This window comes from Octodon degus, unplaced genomic scaffold (genome assembly GCF_000260255.1).
Source record: "Octodon degus isolate 3935 unplaced genomic scaffold, OctDeg1.0 scaffold00114, whole genome shotgun sequence".
NCBI lineage: Eukaryota > Metazoa > Chordata > Mammalia > Rodentia > Octodontidae > Octodon > Octodon degus.
In genome coordinates this window covers 5144055-5163181 of record NW_004524690.1, presented here as the reverse complement: position 1 = coordinate 5163181, position 19127 = coordinate 5144055, and the positions used below count along the sequence as shown (strand labels likewise).

Here is a 19127-nt window from a genome sequence, read left to right as displayed (position 1 = left end):
AAGGAAGGAAGGAAGGAAGGAAGGAAGGAAGGAAGGAAGGAAGGAAGGAAGGAAGGAAGAGAAAAAGCAACTCTAGCAAAAAAGTTTTAATGGAGGTAATTTTGTGCATAATTAAATTTTGTTTCAACTACCCAGTTTTTCATTGGCCTCTGTCATGGGACACCAGTGTTACATAAAATGACATTTAACAATATTTCTTCCCATTAAGCAAAATTGCAATTAAATACACCACCTAATTAGTTTAGCAATAAACTAATTTAGTTCAAGGAAATGTACAAAAATTTTATTTTGACTAATTAAGACTGCTTCCATAAATAGGCTCATCAAATATTAAAGAGAGTAACCATTTGCCATTTTCTTCCTTCTCAGGCTGTGAGGTTGAGATTCTTGGAGTCAGACCTACTTATTGCCTAGAATATAAAAATGTGCCAACGGATATCAATTTTGCCAATGCAGTCAGTGATGCTCTTGACTCATTCAAGTAAGTGTTCCAAATTCTTCACCATCCCACTGCTCTTCTTATTTTGGGACTAATAACGGATTCCTAGGGCGAATCAAGGGGGTCTGATACAGGTGAGACCCTCTAACATAAGGATTGTTAACTGCTGGGAGGAAACTATTATGATCAAGTAACTTTGGGCAAGGAACTCTGGACATGTTCAGTGGAGAACACAAAAATCTCTAGGGGTGTAGGACCTCCCTTTTTATGTTGTTGGTCAATGGAGAAGTAAAATAAATAGAAGCATTTTCTCAATCATAATTTACAGAACAGTTGTATCAAAAGACATAAATAAGCCAGGCAAGATAGTTCAGTGGTGTAAGCACCTGCCCAGTAGGGTTCTGAGTTCAATCCCTGGTACCAAAAGATATCAATAAGTAGCAAAAAGGATATATAGTTAAATAATGTTGGAAAATGCTTCTTCATCTACCCTTCTCTCAGAAATATATAAAGCACATTAGCTTAGCAGAACAGAGGGTCTTTTTTCCTCCCATGGAGAACAGCCACACAAGGTTTAAAAATGCAGAAATTAATAGTATAGTAGTATCCTAAATAGCACACAAAAATCTTGAGTCTCAAAGAAACTGATTAACAAGACAGACTGGGACAGTCTCAAAAGTCACTACCAGAAATCACTGAAAGGGGCCACAAGATGGGAGGCAAGCTGCGAGTCTGCACTGGTGGTCAGCAGCCCAAAGGTCAAGGATCGGGTGGCTCTCAAATGCACAGGGCTAGGCTGGAGATCACCGTGACTGTTCCACGGATTTCCAAGGCAGAGCACTCAGAGCGTAGAGAACAGCGCAGGACATTTGAACTCACAAAGGAAGGAACCTCCCTCTAATGGGGACCTCTGAGAGTTAAGGTATGTCAAGCAGGTGCGCCGATCACTAGCACTGAGCACAGGGAGCGGCCGCGCTGAGGCCGCCTCAGATACGAAGATGAGCAGTCGTGGATTGGCATACTTCGTTTCCCCTTCTGCCCCCCCTATCCCCACCATCACGCCGAGCTGCAGCTACCTCCGTAGAACTAGCAAGGGAAAAAAAACAAGATCCCTGCTTTTGCTGGTTCTTAAAATAGTCTACTTTCATGAAATCTATTAAAAGGGACATTTAAGGTACACAAAGGTTCATGCCATAACTGACAGGTTGGAAAGGATGTTGTTTTAAAATTCGTAAAAGATTGACAAGTAATAAATTTAAGTTTATCTCTTTTTTTCTGTGAGGAGAGGAAAGGGGCAGAGTCTGGAGAAAATAGCCTTTAAATGCTCTTCCTACAATTTATAAAACTCATGTTTTGTGATTCTGCCTCCCACTGACTCCTTTCTTCTTCTTTTTTTTTCCCCACAAGGACTCAAAAGCACTACACATAATGATCAGGAATATTGTACTGCAGTCTAGCGTGCACAAGCAAAGCAGAAGGGCACACTGTATACAGCAAACACACACAGCTAGAACTTTGGGAATAGTCCTGTGTCTACCTAATTCTGGTCCCATCACAAATGAAGTGCTAGCCAGGTCTGCAGCCCCTGCTATGCCTAATATGGGTCATCAAATAACACGACAGTCTGCATAGCGGTGTCTTCTCTTGCTCATTCATCTTCCCTTTCCAGATGAATGGGCTCTTAGCAATTCCCACGCAGACCAGCAGGGGGCGCACAGCCATGGGAGGCCCAGGTCAGCTCTGGCTGACAAGCAGATTTCCTTGTCCTCAGGGACAAGGTAATGCTGGAGGTATATAAGTGCTGGGCTCTTTTTTCTCTAAGGAAGTGCTGTTCTTGAGTCTTTGTTTTTCTTTTTCAATCAATATGGCCAAGCTATAGAATGATGAGGAATTGTATCTTTACCTTGGAAACAGGGAGGATTTTTTTAGTGATGAGCATAGTACTGATGGTGGTGGGAGTGGTGGTCGAGATGATGGCAGCGGTAGTCTGTGTGTATGTTTGTGTGTGTGTGTGTGTGTGTGTGTGTGTGTGTGTGTGTGTGTGTAGCAAAGACATTAGCTTCCTGTAGACAGAAAAGGCTACAAAGAACTTCAGGTGTAGAGCGTTAGCTCCAGGCTAAGCCCCCACATGGTATAACTGAGAAGCAAGTTGCCCCACTCAACACCATTAACACTGTAGTTGGTGTGCATGGCCTTGAGCTCCGTGATGTTTTCATTTATCTTTTTATAATGTAGCCTTGATACATCATATCATAGCTCTCTACTCTATGAATGATGCCTGTGCCATTAGGTAGTGAAGGCCTAAGCAGAACTAAACCAAGCCAGCACTTATCGTATGAGATTTTCAGTTGGTAAAGTTAGTGGGGCCACCAGACATAACCCCTCTGAACAGTAGGTGAAAGGATGCAGATCCATTGTCTCTAACACCAGGTAGTACTTAAAATGAGAGAAGACAAGAAGAAAAATAAGCCAGACGAAGCTGCCAGTAATTTAGGACCCTCCCTAGAGGAAAAGAAACATTTTCTTCAAACAATATGCATTATTGGAACATGTCTCATTACCTTCATATAAGATCCACTAAAGACTAATAGTTGGGGGTCAGTATTTTAATTTAAAATAAGTTTAATTTCTGTCCTATTTAAGAACAATGTATATGAAAGCTATGTCCTAGTACAGTCTAGAATAATCTAGTCTGTTCTTCAAGTAGCAGCTTGTGCAGGCAATAATGTGACTCAGAGGAGTCATAATTCTCATGGTATGTGTGTTTAGACAAAATTGTATAATTATTTATCTTTTTATAATGTAGCCTTGAGTAGAGAAGCATGTCTAGAAGGCTATTGGCTCACCTCCCGGGTTTTGGAGGGATTTTGTTTGCTTGCATCTCTAGGGATTGAACCCAAGGTTTTTGAACCAAGCTATAGCCCCAACCCTTTTTAAAGTATATTTGGGACAGGGTCTCACTAAGTTGCTAAGTTGCCCTGCCTGAGATAAAAGGGTCCTCCTGCCTCAGGCTTCCTGAGTGCTGAGTTTACAGGTGTGCAGCACCATGCCTGGATCTTGGTTTTTGTTCAGTTCTGTCCCAAATTCCTCAGTTGTAATCTGAAGAACACTTTGAATTTTTAAATGTAAGTGTCTGAACATGCACATACATTTCTCTGAAGCAGTGCTGTTCCTAAATTGTCTTCGTCCACATGAAACACAGGGAGACAGGCTTTGCCAGAAAGCAGGATGTGCCATTAAGATTTTGGACCTCAAGCCCTACCCAGGGAGACTCCAGCAGAAGGTCCACACAGGTCACAAAGCTGCACACGCCTCTGCAGAAGGTGACAACCATTGCCCACGTAGGTTTGGCTGCTGCTTTCCGGTGCTCAGCCTTATTGTCTCCAGCTACATTTTGTGAGGTGCTATCCCTGAACTTAGATATTTATTTAGCATAGAGGAAAGGAGGAAAGACAGAAATCAATGTGCTTAATATGCATCTGCCAGCATGGACCGAAGGGCTCTATTTCCATTAATGCATTCTCTTCTCTCCTCCACTGTATCACATAGGTTTTGTCCTCCCCAGTGTACAGAAAATATCGCTGACTCTGAAGGTTAAATGTCTTGGCCTAACTCTCATGAGCTTGTGGGCAGGAGAGCCAGGATCTGCTCTTTCCACACAGGCTCAGCTCCCCACCCCTGGGGCTGTCCTGTGCATGAAGAAATGCCTGAAAAACAACTTTTATTCTTTCAAGTTGGCCCACACCCATGCTTCTTTTCTTTTTGCTCTTTATTTTACTCTATTTTTATTTAGTCTTTTTGAGATAGAGTTTCATTACGAAGTTCAGGCTGGCCTTGAACTTACTTTGTAGCCCAGGCTGGGCTTGAATTCACAGCAATCCTCCAGCCTCAGCCTCTCAGTGCTGGGATTACAGGTATGCACCACCACACCCAACTGCAACCAGAATTCTAAGGCTCACTGAAAGAAAACCAAACAGAGAGAGGAAGTAGAGAGCTACCTTCCTATTCACCTGGGCACCATGCTGGGCTGAGGTAGATGGGGCCTTAGTAGTCTGCTCAGTACTTCATGCACTTGTGTCACCCGTACATTCTGTGCTCCAGCACCACATCAGGTTCTCAGCAGGCAGCATCCTGGTCATACCACCACCTCACTTCCAGAAAAGAGAGTGGTTTGTGATGTGAGTAACTTAATTCATCACCCAGGACGTGAAGTGGTCCTTAGACCAGAAGAGGCTTGGGCTCTGTGTAATTCTTGTTGGGCAAACCAAGCTGTCTGGACTTCAGTGAGGCTATTTTCCTGCATAAGGATGGTAGGGCTCAAGCCCCTAGACTGTGGAGACATTGTTTCATTACTAGAGTGCCAAATGTTTGTTGGGAAGCCCATATCAGGGGAAAACAAGCTGTGTGTGTGTGTGTGTGTGTGTGTGTGTGTGTGTGTGTGTGTAGAACAGTTTTTCCAAGAGAAATATTTTGATTTACTAAGGATATTAATTGTTGCTGCTTGTAAAGCCCAAACAGAGAAATTACCTTTAATTGCTTTTCCATGGCTTCCTTTTGAGTCAGGTCTCATTGCCATCATTGTCATCCTTATCACATCTTTACCATTACTGGTGTGATCTATTTCAGGTGATTTTTGGGGAACAGGGAAGTGGGCAAAGCAGGGAGGGGAAGTCACAGTGGACAGCACTATGTGAAGGACAGAATGCACATTCCATGGCGCTGCTCACCCCACCCTCACTCCACAAGCTTTCTCCCCCTGTTTATACCACTAGCTGTGCATTCTTAGCCCTGCATTGAGGGTTAAGTAGCTTAGATTGCTACCATAAGTGCTCTTGCCAAGAGGTTTAGTCTTCGGAGCCATAGAAGTGTAGTTACCTCTAGAAGTCACTCTACATGTACACCACAGGCAACCTTTCATATATCCCCAATCTAATAAGTATCCTCAAGTGTCTGCTGATGTCAGGGCCTAAATCTATTTATATCCCCATCTTGCCAATCAATTAGACCTACAATCTAGTATTTTATCTAGAGAACTTCTTAAAATCAGGCAATAGTTGAGCAGTAGTTATTTAATAATTGCTTCCAGGTATTATGACCTACTAGTGAAAGCAGATGGTGAGGGTAGAGCTACAGAGTGTTCTCTGCCTGATAGCCCATCCCCCAACTCTTAGAAACATGATAAGCAATTCCATACAGCCAGGACAGGGGGGTGGCCAATAGACACATTTGCCAATTTTTGTCACCAAAGCACTCACAACTAGCAAGTCTTGGGTCAGTATTCCTCTAGCTGGTTCATTTTGAGATTGAGGTATTGCCTGACCCACAGGGCAGGGTTTTAGGGGGTGCCAATGCCTGCATAGAGGGCTGGTGGGTCACCAGGGACTAAGATACCAGGTGTCACCTTCAGCTATGCCTCTCTTGCCCTGTTCCCTCCAGGAGTGGCCGGGCTGACCTTGTGGCCATATACCACGAGCGCATCGATGTGGAAGGCCACCACTATGGCCCTTCCTCACCTCAGAGAAAAGATGCCCTCAGAGCTGTGGACACTGTCCTGAAGTACATGACCCAGTGGATCCAGGTGACTTAAGCAAGGACAACTAGACTGGCATTCTTTCTTGTTACTCTTGTGTTTTTCCTAGGCTGCTGCTTCCCCACCATCTTCCTTCTTACTAGACCAACGCAAGGCTGTCTCTTCTTCATATAACACCTCCAGAGGTACCAAGAGACCCTCATCCCATGGCCTGGCAGGGGCACTGAGTTGACCTCCATGGACCTCACAGCCTGACCTGGCTGGCATGCTGATCCAGTTTTTTAGAATCCTAACAAAAATTTGATAACCAGCTTGGCCGGAGATGGGAGTCAGACTTGGTAACTGGCTGAGAGACTAAATGCATGCTTTTTTGTTATTTTGTTTTCATTTTTTGTTTTTATTTTACTTTCCTATTTCATGTTTTATATCCATAGTACAAGCAAATAAGAATTATACAACCACACCAACTGATTAAAAATGTAAAAGAAAAGTGGGAGATATGGTTTGCAAGGGTAAAGGCCTGATCCAATCTTTTCTGTATATGTTAGGATGGGAGGTTTCACCTCCCCAAAGTGCTTCTGCCATGATTTTGAGCTGTTTCTCACCAAGGCAGATGGTAGATGATTAAATTCAGAATTGAGAAAATATCTCTTCTCCCATAATTTGTAGCTTAAAAACACCTCTGTGCAAGACAGCCTCTCTTGGTGAGTCCTATAGCGACTGCATTTGCTTTCCCCACAGGAACGAGGCCTGCAGGATGACCTAAACATCATCATTTTCTCAGATCATGGGATGACAGACATTTTCTGGATGGACAAAGTGATTGAGCTGAACAAGTACATCAGTTTGAATGACCTGCAGCAAGCAAAAGACCGAGGGCCTGTTGTGAGCCTATGGCCAGCTCCAGGAAAACACACTGAGGCAAGAAATGTCTTGTTGGGGGACTGACAGGCCAACACACTGCACCGTCTCTGCTGTCTTGTTACCTTGTTCATGTAGTCATGTAGAGGAACAGTGAGGACTTGCATGCTAAAGCCGGTCATCTAGTTCTCTACTCACTCACCCAATGATCTCATCAAGACATTCATTTTCCTTGACTCTGGTCTTCTCTATAATGACATCTTTATTGATTTTCTTCAGTCCTGGGAATTGAACTCAGGGTCTGTGCATTGAGCTACATCCTCAGCCCTTTGGGAGGTGCTGTATTTTGGTGCAGACTTGCTATGTTGCCCAGGCTGGGTATGCACTTATGCAGTTTTCCTACTTCAGCGTTCTAGAGTGCTGGGATTACGGGTGTGCACCAGCACACTCAGCTACCCTACAAATGAAATAAAAGTTGCCTGGTGGTTATCATGCACCCAACGTGTAGAGGCAAGCCTTAGTAGAGCTATTTGGAGTTCTGCTCAGGCAAATGGGACCGTCAGAGGCAGACACTGTTCTTTCTTTGCAAAGAAGCTGCCAGTCTGATTTGTTCCAACATGGTTTTTAAGTCCAGCATTGTCCTGGAGATGTGAAAGTGATGAATGAAAGAGGGGAGCCGAGGCCAGGGGTGCAGTGGGCCAGCTGCTTATCTTGGGAGTCATACCCCTTGGATTCAAGTCCCATCTCAGTCATCAGCTAGAACCAGAAAGATGCCTCTTTGGGTCTGTCTGCTTCTTCCCATGTATGAGGGGAGTGATGAAATCACAGATGTCCCCTGCTGCTGTAGAGCACGCAGAATGGTACTGGCCATTGCACAGACTATGCGTGCATCACTTCTTATTGCAGCCACTAGCAAAGAATGTCCCAGGAGAGTTGCACTGGACTGGAGGAACTCAGCAGCCAGGAATAATGAGGCCACTATTTACCATTCTTTTAGAACAGTGATACAGCTGGCAGCATGTGGTGAGCCACTCAGAGAAACTAGGAAGGGACAAGTGGCACTTTGGGCTGAGCTTTCAAACTGCCTTGTCACCTGCCACAACAGGCTTTGTAACTTCTACTCACTTCCAGATCTGGAGCAGAAAGCAACATTTTTTTTTCCCTTGGGGAGCCAAAGCTGCTGATGGTGAAGGTTGCCAGCCATGGGGAGCCAAGAAGAGGCCACATCCCTCCTCATAGCAGGGCTACAGTTGGCTCTGGACATCTGTCGTCATCAGTGGGCTTCTGGTGGAGGCCGAGTTCCATCTCTGCCCCAGGGAGAAACCTGCACCTCAGCCCTAGCCGCTGTTGTAGAAGAGCATGTAGAAAGTGGAGGTGCTGAAAATATTTACAAAATATCCCCATGGGCTCACTGAAAATGAAGTCAGGAAGACAATTTTACACATTGGTAGGTTCGTGAGAAGAAGTTCTGCTTCCCTGGCAAGGAGCGCCATCTTTGTCTCCAAGCTGGCGCCGAGGCCCGAGCTGCCTCCAGAATGCCTCGGCCCCCGCAGCCCACATGCTGGGGAGAGCTTCTTCCAGCGTGATGTTTAAGTCAAGCATTGCTCACAGCCTGCAGCAGTTGGTAGATGATTCAAGAGGGGGCTCTGTTTGGGTGACAGTGGGTCACATGACTGACACAACAGTTTGTAAGACCTGTTGTGTTTTCACCAGACTTTGCATTTATCCAAAATCTTTCTGCAAATTTACACTACTTCCTTAAGGACTCTGGATTCTCTTAACAGGGAAATTTTCATGAGAAAGCTTCTACTAAACAATCTAAAGACAAGTTTTTTTCACAAGCAACTTTATACATTTGATAAATTCGATAAATTGAGTTATACCTAAGAATGCATGATTTGGTTAACAGCCTGCAAGTGAACGCGAGCCAGCCAATTTCTATTCTAGCCATAATATTTTAGCTTAAGCAGTGGCTAACTGTTAGATGTGCAAAGTATACATCATTGCCATAAAATTAATAATACAGTTAGTAAGCAATTACTAATATTTTTAAGATCCATATACATGTAGGACACACTCTCTAGGGCATTAAGACTGTCCTTTTGCTTTGACCTTTGTGGTATTTAACATCAGACTGGCCAATTTCTTATTTGCTTTTTAATTTTGGTATATTATCTTTGACATGCATACATTTCTGCAATATGTTAATTAGTGATTTGATGTATACAAAAGTATTATTATAACATTCACAAGGTATGAATGATGCTGTTGTAACAGGCTCCTGATATTCTCTAGAAAGTGAAGTAGGACATTGCCATAACCTATGACCTCTTCTGGGCATCCTTCCCAGACCCAGAAACTTTTCTGCCATCTATGAAAAAAAAAACTGTCCTAAATATTAAGTTTTTGCTTTCATAATTCTCCTTATGGTTTTACCACATATATTGTTTGGTTCCATAGTTACTCAAGCTTTATATAATACCAATAGTCCTGTCTGTATTTTCCAGCTTTTACATTATTTGTCCTCCACAAGAGATCTCGAGTATTCTTCCATGTGCCCTTGTAGCTGGGATCCACGCTTCGTAGTATTCCCTCAGTGAATCCCTGCTGTGTTTCTTTAGCCCTCGCACTGATGCTGAGCACCTGGGCTGCTCTGTATGTCAACAGGTACATATGTGAGAGAGATTTTCACTACATGCCTAGGGGCTGGGTCAGAGAATAAGTGAATCTCTGGCCTTAGGATAAGCCAGCTTGTTTTCTAAGCTAACAAAAGTATCTCACTTTTTTAGTCAAATCTATCAGATTTGGGGACTTTCTTTTTTTGGTCTTCAATATATTTTTTTAAAGAGTGTAAAATTGGCCGTTCTTGGTTTTCTTTGCAGATTTATAACAAACTGAGTAGAGTGGAACACATGACTGTCTATGAAAAAGAAGCCATACCGAGCAGATTCTATTATAAGAAAGGGAAATTTGTATCTCCCTTGACTTTAGTAGCGGATGAAGGCTGGTTCATCACAGAGGTAATTACAAAATTTACAATGACTTTCACAATACAAACTATCAAACAATCTAGAGATAAATGATAACCACTCTAATTTTATTCCTAAGAGATTCTTTCCAGCTAGGTGTCACTTACCACCTTATTTCCTTCTTTAGGGAATGAGAACAAATTGATCAGGTAGCGTTATGGACACAGTCCCAGGGTCACACTGTAGACTCTATGGCTCCAGACGCCTTGTGTTTCAACAAACAGCTTTAACTCAATTACCCAGGCTTCAGTGTAATGTGCTCAGTTGAAAGTTGAACAATTACTGTGCTTCAGGGCAGCGAGGAGAGGAGGCTTTGCTAGCACTTCCGAGAGAAATGTTTGGCAAACAGAACTCTGTAGATCCAAGTCCTCAGCTTGCCAGCTTGATTCTACAAAGGAGATTACCTTGCATTTCTAACCCAAATCCTATTTGCTTCAGGTCTGAATAACACCACAGCATCCTCCTTGTCTGCCTGGACTCAGCAGGCTCTGGAATGTAAGGATTTGGAGCCAAGACAGAAGCTGCCCCCTTGGGGCTGGGGAGATGGCCTAGTAGAATAAGCACTTCCCTGGCAAGTGCAAGGGCCTGAGTTCAATCCCCAGTTCAAAAAAAAAAAAAAAAAAAAAGAAAGAAAGAGAGAGAGGAGAATAAGAAGAAGCTGCCCCCTTGAGGGGAGTCCATGGTCAGGCCACCTGTGAAATCTATTCCTGAAGAGGTTATTTTAGATGCATTTCAAAGTGAATTGCACTGAGATCAGACTTTGAGATAAATAAATAAAAAGAGCAGCAAATAGGAGCAGTCACTTCAGGTCAGTACTCAAAGAGCAGGTGATTGTCAAAGGCACACTGGTGGGTGGATGGGCAGGCAGCCAGCAGCCTAGGCATGGAAAACCAGGGGTTCTGGGACTACATTTTAGTCACGCAGTAGGTCTGGGCCATTCCTATGAGCTGTCAGAAGAACAGAGGTATTTAGTCACTGAGGGACTGTGGGTGACACAGATTCAGTTAAAAATCCTGGCTGCAGAGGCCAACCTTTCAGTTGCAAACTGTACCTCCCTGTGCTGTGAGATTTAAAAGGTCTCCAAGAAGATCACTTGGCCCATGAGTTCTGTCTTCTCTAAAACCCAAAAAGCTTCTTTTCCTTTAATGTCTCTGCTCAAAGCTCACTCAAAGTGAGATTATTTAGGCTCCTAAAGGGCTATGGTTTCCTGGGGGCCTTGTGCTGAGCACTGAGGTGTCCAGTGCCACCTGCGTACGTGTCTCTCAGACTTGGGTCCATGAAGCTAGCTTTCCAGGCAAGCACTTACTCTACTGAGCTATCTCCCTGGCCTCAAAGCTAGCCCTCCAAAATCAACCAAAAGCTTACTTTTGGAATTTGTTTCATTTTTTTAATGTTTTAGCGGAAATTGAATTTTAAAAAGTAAATAGACTATGCAGATTAAGCCACAGCTAGTTGCCACTCTTGTCTTAGCGTGACTATATACATATTCTGTTGCTTGCTTTCTCAAATTTAACTAAAGTCAACTGCACCAAGAGTTGGTTCATGGTAGGAAGGAAAATGGTAAAATGCAGTGTGATTTGGGATATTGGGATGGGAAACAAGCTTAGGTAAAGGAGTGGCGAGCCACAGGTCACCACGGAGGTGCTGGACCACTGGAGAGGTACCCTTTCCACTCCAGTGGTAAAGGCTTGGGTCCTTCCAGGCGGGTAGGACAGGCACTGATGAAGCTGCTTCAGGCAGCATCTGAGGTCATCTTAGCAGTGGCACACCAGCAAGACTTACGTCTTTCCACAGGGTAACAAGGATATCAGTTAAGATGCTCTTAGGTCTCAGCCATAGACCATTTAAATAATGGCTTAAATAGGCAAGATTTACTATCTCGCTTAACTGATGGTCTGGTGGTAGGTAGTTCCAGAGTGCTTAATCTAGCATTTTCAAGACAGCAAGTCCCAGCATCGGCTGTGCAGCAATTCATTTGTCATTCCTTTTAAAGTCGCACAATGTCTGCTGCAACTCCAAACATCACATCCCCTTGGAGCGGCTCAGAGCAGCAAAAGTTTGCATTTCTCTGTGTATGTCTCCTACTTTTCTCAGAGAGCAAGATATATATCTTAGGAGCCATATATCTTGGAATATAAGCATGTTTTGTGGGACTCTGAAGATTATGAACTTTAGATAAAGGAGGAATTCTCTTTGAGAAAAGAATAACTGCAAAGGCAGAGTTAGGGACCTAGAAGAAGCCCACACATCTGAGCAGTGTTGCTGCTGGTGGTACTGCAAATCTGCTTCTGCCCAGAAGCCCCCAGTGATTTCCCCTTAGGTCTCATCACCGTAGAGGAGAGTGTGGCTGGGGATTCCCACAGCGAGCGAGTGAGCTTTGGTGCTGAGATTGGGAACTGTGCTGAAATGCAGCCCAGGGGATGCGATGACAGACAGAAGAGGTACAGAGGCTAAGAGTTAGGTAGACAGAGTTCCGGATACACAGAACAGCCGAGAAGAGGGGGTGAGGGAAAGCAAAGAGAAGCCACCCCATCCATCACATGCAGCCACAATGGCCTCGCAGGAAGGCCCATGACACGTCTGGGGCTGGCGCAGCCTCTCACCTCCCTTGGCTTCCAGCTCTCCCAGCCATCCCGCCCCACACCCTCACATTCCTTGTCTGCAGAAAACTGGCAGATCACCATCCTCCGTAGGTGCGGCCGTATGGCAATTGTATGCATCATGTTATATATTACTCTTGTGTGCATTGCACACACCCATATGTTCATCTGAGTAAATTGAGGCTCGTAGTAAATCAGTTAGCAAGGGCTTCCCATTATTTATGCTATAACTCAAGGAGGGGCAACCCCAGAGGATAGGAAGGAAGCCTGTCCAACCCCTGACAGTTAGGCAATCCACTCTTAAAATATGTAAGTATTGCAAAAGGGAGCCTTGAGGTAATTTCAAAGATATGTGAGACATAAAATGAAAGAAAGAAAAAGGAAGGGAAAAAGGGAAGGAGGAAGGGAGAATTGACATGATCCTTATCCCTGAGGAAAGAAGATTTCAAATTTGAACCCATCTGACCAATTTAGAAACTCTCAAAATAATAATAAATAAATAAGTCAATGACTAGGGCTGTAGTTCCAGGCAAAGACCCTGAGTTCCATCTCCAATACCACAAAAGAAAATGAAAAGGATAGGGAGGGGAGGGGAGAGAAGAGCGAGGAAGCTGGTGTAGTATAATTGAGATACACAAAAGAAGATTAGTTCTGAAAGATTAGTATTCACTCATTGATACGGAGACTGCCAACAGCATCTCGCACACTTTGTTCTCATTATTTGATTTTAAAAAAAAAAGTGTTAGCACTTGTTTGTAATGCATAATGGTTACGCTCCTCCCAGAGAGTTGGTGCCTGGCCATAGCACCTTCCCATTTGCAAAAGACCGACCTTCCTGGTTCCTGTTGTTGTTCTTTACGAGGTTCTTGAAATTATCTATACTTTTGGTCTCTCACATAAGAGAAACCACACACTGTCAAAGCTTGTCTCATGCTCTTAGTTGGGAATGGTGAGGACCACAAGGCCAGACTCCTTGGATCCAGCCTGGACCATTAGGAACCGTACAATGATCCCCTTCCCCCAAATTAGGTGAACTGAATGTGAAGCTCTTTGTGTATTACACATAAGAAATGCATCATTTTTTTCCTTGAATTTTGGTCAATAATAACAATAAGAATAATAATGACTATGTTGTATTAAGTACTTCCTTGTTACTATTTCTAACATTCTCAGCAACTCTGCATCATGGACATTGTTAATTCTGAAAATAATATGCTGTAATATAAAATGGAGCACAAGTGTGGTTCAGAGTTTCCAAGCATCCAACCCAGAGAAAAAAGTAAAATTGATTTTATTAATGTAGCTTGTGGTGTCTATAACATATGAACACAATGTTTCTCTAGACAATCAGAATTGTCTCTGAGTCACTTTTAGTCACTACTTTTTGTATCTTAGTTTCCTCGACTGAATATCTTGAATTTGTTCCTTGTATTCTTGAATTTATGCATCTTTTAGTTTTAAGACAGCATATGTAGAACTTATAGTTCCTAATTCTACTTTAATACAACATTGGGGATTTATACTTTTGTCTTCTAAAAAATCTTAAAACCAAATGCCCATTCTTTCCTTATTGGCTTAGACTTTTTTTCCTGCACAGTTCCATTGTTTATTGTACTTTCTTGACTACAATAAATTGAAAGCTGCATTCTATATCCTTGTTCCTGCTCTGTGCCAGAGCTATTAATCTCTCACGTTCTTATTTGCAAAATTTTTCACCAAATCATAAAAAATATTGTATTTTGCTCTCTCAACTGCATACCAGGCCACAGCACGTGTGATGGTGTTCATACCTCACATCTGAAGTGGGGCCAGATTTTCAATCCCAGCACATCGCCCTGGACCTGGGTCTGAATGGCAGATGAGTCTGTTTCTGGCCTTGACATGATTAGGAAAACAGCCGAGTCAAGACAAATTGGTGCTGGCCAGGAGCCAGTTCCAGCTCCCCCACCCTTGCTTCCCATGGCTGCCATCCCATCCTAGAAACAAGTAAGGCTCCACTTTGGTGAAAATGCCATTCTCTTGTAAACACCATCTGTCTGCCACCAATGTAGATTTTGCCAACTGTAAGGCAGCTATTCTAACAGGAAGACTTAACCAGCTTCATTTCTTATGGCCGCTGAGAGAGCTGTCACTAGAAAGGATAAAGGCATGGAAGAGATTTGATTTGTCACCTGGAATTGCACCAGTAGCCAGTGTGACTGCAGGCACTGCCATGGAAAAGCAAGCTTCTTGCCCAGTGACTCCAGTTTGTTTCTGTCCCTGCCCAGTTGAATATGCAGGCAGGATTTCCAGCTGCTTTCAGGTTTTCTTCTGGCCTCCCTCCATGAAAGGACAAGAAACCTAGTGGTTTATGTTCCCAGATTATCCATGAACAGGAAGCAGCAAGAGGTAACCAGACCAGGCTATAGACAGAAGTCAAACCCAAGCCAGGTGTCTCAGTCAAGCTCATTTCTTCAAAGGTAGGAAGTGGCATCTAATGCGCCACCTGGTCAATTCTTCTGAAAACTTTTACATTGCTTTTTCCTGCCAGGAGATGAGCATCTTACTCTTCCCAGGTACATCGGAGCCCTGAACAGGTGGCTTTAGCACCCCTGGTGCAGGATCCAGGGGACTTCTAGCCAGTCTTGTCTCCTCCTCCACCAGGTCACTCCTCCACCAGTGGCTGGGGCACAGTAAATTGTCGCCATGTCTATGGCTACCCAACTACCTTAAGGGAGAAGTCCGATGATACTAATATCTTTGACATGCAAGGCATTCAGGGAGAACATAAAAAAACACAAAGTAGAGACATAATGAATGCCTTTTCCATCAAACTCAAGCACACTTTTCCCTCCTCATTCGCACTAGCTTTGTGCCTACATGATCACTGCTCTAACCTGAAAATATTTGTAGTGTGCCTCCTCTGTGGAATGGGCCATGGAGCTCTAATTCCACAGTGGGGAGCCACTGACAGCCTCTGCCGACTCTGTGCTTACAGCCTAGAGAAAGAGCCAGACAGTAACTAAGCAAGCATGACCCAAATGGACAAATGCAATTGTAAAATGTATTATGTGCTCTAAAGAGTAAAAGGATGCCAAGAGAAAGGGCACCTGGAAGAGAAGACCCCCACTTCAGCCAGGGAGACAGGAAGGCTGGCCCAAGAGAGCGACCTTGCAGCTGAGGCTGGAGGGGTCAGTGCTGATGAGGCCGCAGGAAGAAGTGCTGTCCAGGTAGGGATGGGATGCAGCCACAGCTCAAGAACAGAGATAAAGTGTGGGATCTTTAGTCATAGTAAGTCCACAAAAGTTCTTGTATTTTTCCTAGGTAGGGACTATCAATCTTACTTCATACACCTTTGATCAGAAATGGCAGCTACTACCATCTTCCTCTGGGTCATTAGACACTTGAATGCCTTTCACCACCAACAGAAAGATTTCAGTGATATGAAGGCATTAAAGCCATTTTATACTTTACAGACAGTGAATGTATTGAGGGGAATGTTTTGGTTTTCTTTTTTAATTTTAGTCAACAACAAAAACGGGAGTTGCTATCCTGAATTAAATACCTCCTGGTTACCATCTCTACATTTGTAGGTAAACTCAATTTTACTTAGTTAATGAAGACTCAAAGTTGTAGATCCCCTGCCTAGAGGCTATAAAGCTAGGAATGACAGAATTTGAACCCAAATAGAAGCCTTAAGTACAGTCAGTCCCTTTTTTGAAGATCCCCAGCATTTCTTCTAAATGGTCCATGGATTTCCAATGTCACCTTGTAGCAGATAAGACACCCCCAGCTTACTCCCCACAGTGTCCAGAGGAGAGTTCTTTCACTAACAGACATAGACATTCTATCATAGACCTTTACTGTTTCCCTGCCCATGCCACACTGCAGAGACTCTAGAATTGTGCAACAGTCCATTTGCCTCCCTTTTTGTTCTTACCCCCAGGCCGCTCCTTTCCTGTCATTAAACATCATTTATTAGCACCCAAATGTTCATTTTTTGTTTTTTCCTAGTGCAAGACTTAAGTGTTGAGAATTAAATAGTAAGGAAGGTAACTGTATTCTCTCAACATAACTTCAATCCACCTAACAGATAATAGGATCCATGGGTGTTACATACTCTCCTCCAGGTAGAAACCTGTCCTTCAAAGCTCAATTCAAATGCCAACTTTTCTTTGAGATACCCACTGAATCCCTAATTCTCTCCACCTTAGAATTTTCCTGAGACCCAGAATCTCTTTAGCTCCTTCAATTTTGGGTAGTTACTAGTAGCTCTAGAAGAGATTTCATCAGGAAACAATATATTGAAACCACAAATGTTAATATTCCTAGCTTCCAATTAGCCCAAAACTGCAGCCCAAGAGCTAGATACATCAGCTGTTCCCAGTTCCCACCGAACTTTCAAGGAATGATTCCTGTGGCCTGTCCTGGACAGCATCCATCTCATGCCACTGAGCTCAAAAACTTAAGGTGAGGCAAAATCCTAGTAAAAGATTGTAAACACATGTTTCATTGTTGATCTTCTGGGTTCCTGTCTGAGTTGGAAAAAAAGGCAGCAAGCTCAGGCTTAAGCTTCTTCAGGTTTTTTGTTTTGTTTTGTTTTGTTTTGTTTTGAAAGCTGAAAAAGGATATGAAATGCCAGCATTAATTCTAAATCCTATGAATGGCAGTTAGCCCTGGGCCCAAGATATTTGGGAAAACCACGATGATCTGGAAAGCTTGGTTTGTGAATTCTCATGTCAGCTAAAGTGGCATTGCCAGGCCCAGCTAATTAAGCTTCAGGAAAATGTTGAGCACTGGAAGTGGCTTGCCTTGGTGGTGACTAGAGTGGCCTGTGTAAGCTGTCTGGGAGCATCTGCATGCTGTCCTCCCCAACACACTTCAAGAAGTATGATCCTGGGAAAAAAGAAAAAACCCTCCCCTGCCCCTAGTGCTTCCCTTTGACACTTTGCACCATTCTGCTTCCCTTGACCTCCGTTGACCTTGCTGTCTGGCATTTTCAGGGTCAAGGATCAAGCTGTGTGTGGCAAGGAGCCCTCCAGGGTCAGGCCACAGGCCTGAAGCTGAGCAGTAAAATTCTGGTTTAGGAAGACAGAGACAAGGAAGCTGTCAGACAATTCTTAGTACAGCATGTGGTAAACACATATATAAGGTCTATAACCACTGCTCCCCAAGGGATTCTAAGGGCCCCCCAACAGGAAGCCTCTCTAGAGGACAGTTTAAAATAACAATGCCACAAAATATAATGAATTGTGGTTTGTAACAAAAGACACAACCTCAATCCATCCCTAGCAGCAAAGCCATCTGAAACAGGAAAACTGTCATCATTTCACAGGAGTTGTCATCAAAGATCCCTCAACTTGGATATTATTGGATGCCTTCTTCAGTGTGGGTTGTGTCAGGTTACTCTGTTTTCTGTGAGGTATGTGACTCTTACTTTAACCATATTCTGAGCGAATATAGGAGATTAAATTTTTATTAGATCCCAACATATCTTATGTTTTCATATTTTATTCATTCCTATCTGCCTAGATTGCAAAGGTGTTGACCCCATCCTGACCTGTTGAAAAAGTTCAAGAAAAAAAGTTGGAAAATTTGGATCCCTGATCCCTAATCCTAGAAAACCTGTACTTTTAATGACTGTGTTAGATAACTTTGTGTTACTATGATGAAATACCCAAGATAGTCAACTTTAAAGGATGAACAATTTATTATAGCTCATAATTTCCAAAGTTTTAGTCTGTGAGTGTCTGGCTGCATTGTTTTGGGCCTGTGGCAGCCAAGTTCATCACGCAGGAGCACCTGGAGTGGAGGCTACTCTCCTCGTGGTGATCAGGAAGCAGAGACAGGAAAGATCAGTAGCCCAGTGTCCCCTTCAAAAGCTCACTCCCAGTGACCTAATGAGGACCTACCTCTTGAAGGTTCCACCACTCTCAAGAGCCACCATGGGCTAGAGATGAAACTTTACTACATGGTCTCTTGGAGACAATTTAGATCTGAACTAAAGCAGTGACTGGAAAAGGAGAAGACAGCCAAGATAGGTAATAAGCAGTAGAGAGCAGCACCAGTTGGGACAAGTTAGTCAAAGGTTCTGGCTTCCCTAGTTCTGACTTTTGAGTCAAAGCCAATTTTGTGCCTGATTCAAAGTCACCAAGACATTGTGAACTTTGGGGAGTGACACTCCATGCAGTGCACAAATGAGACAAAGGCACAGAAAGTAAAATCTCTGACCTCAGGATGAATATCAGTAAAAACAGGACACATTCTCACAACAGGACAAATGTTCCTTCATCACAGTGCACACATGACAGGAGGCAGGTGAAGGGCTCCACAACGGAAGATGCACTCCAATCCGCAGGAGATTATTAAGAACAGATTATTAAAACAGGTGTAGTGACACTTGCCCATCATTCAAGCACTTGAGAGGCTGAGGCAGGAGTAGTGCCACAAGTTCAAGGTCAGACTGGTTACACAGAGTCCAAGGCCAGCCTGAGCCATGTAGTGAGACTACCTCAGAAAAATGGAATAGATTATTAAGAGGTGATTTCCTACCTCACCCTGACCAACAAAATTGACACATTCAAAACTGGGCCCAATGGGGCTGGGGAGATGGCTCAGTGGAATAAGCACTTCCCTGGCAAGTGCAAGGGACTGAGTTCAATCCCTGGTTCAGAAAAAAAAAAGAAAGA

At 43.5% G+C, this 19127-nt stretch overlaps 1 protein-coding gene across 1 annotated transcript in view; it reads left to right on the top strand.

Annotated features, from left to right (window-relative positions):
* Enpp6 (ectonucleotide pyrophosphatase/phosphodiesterase 6) overlaps nt 1–19127 on the top strand; it is a 120261-nt gene that overhangs the window by 85836 nt on the left and 15298 nt on the right. The window contains exons 3-6 of the mRNA XM_004639774.3: nt 370–481; nt 5876–6017; nt 6711–6890; nt 9713–9850. Of these exons, the coding sequence (XP_004639831.2) occupies nt 370–481; nt 5876–6017; nt 6711–6890; nt 9713–9850 (572 nt within the window). The remainder of the gene's footprint in view (nt 1–369; nt 482–5875; nt 6018–6710; nt 6891–9712; nt 9851–19127) is intronic.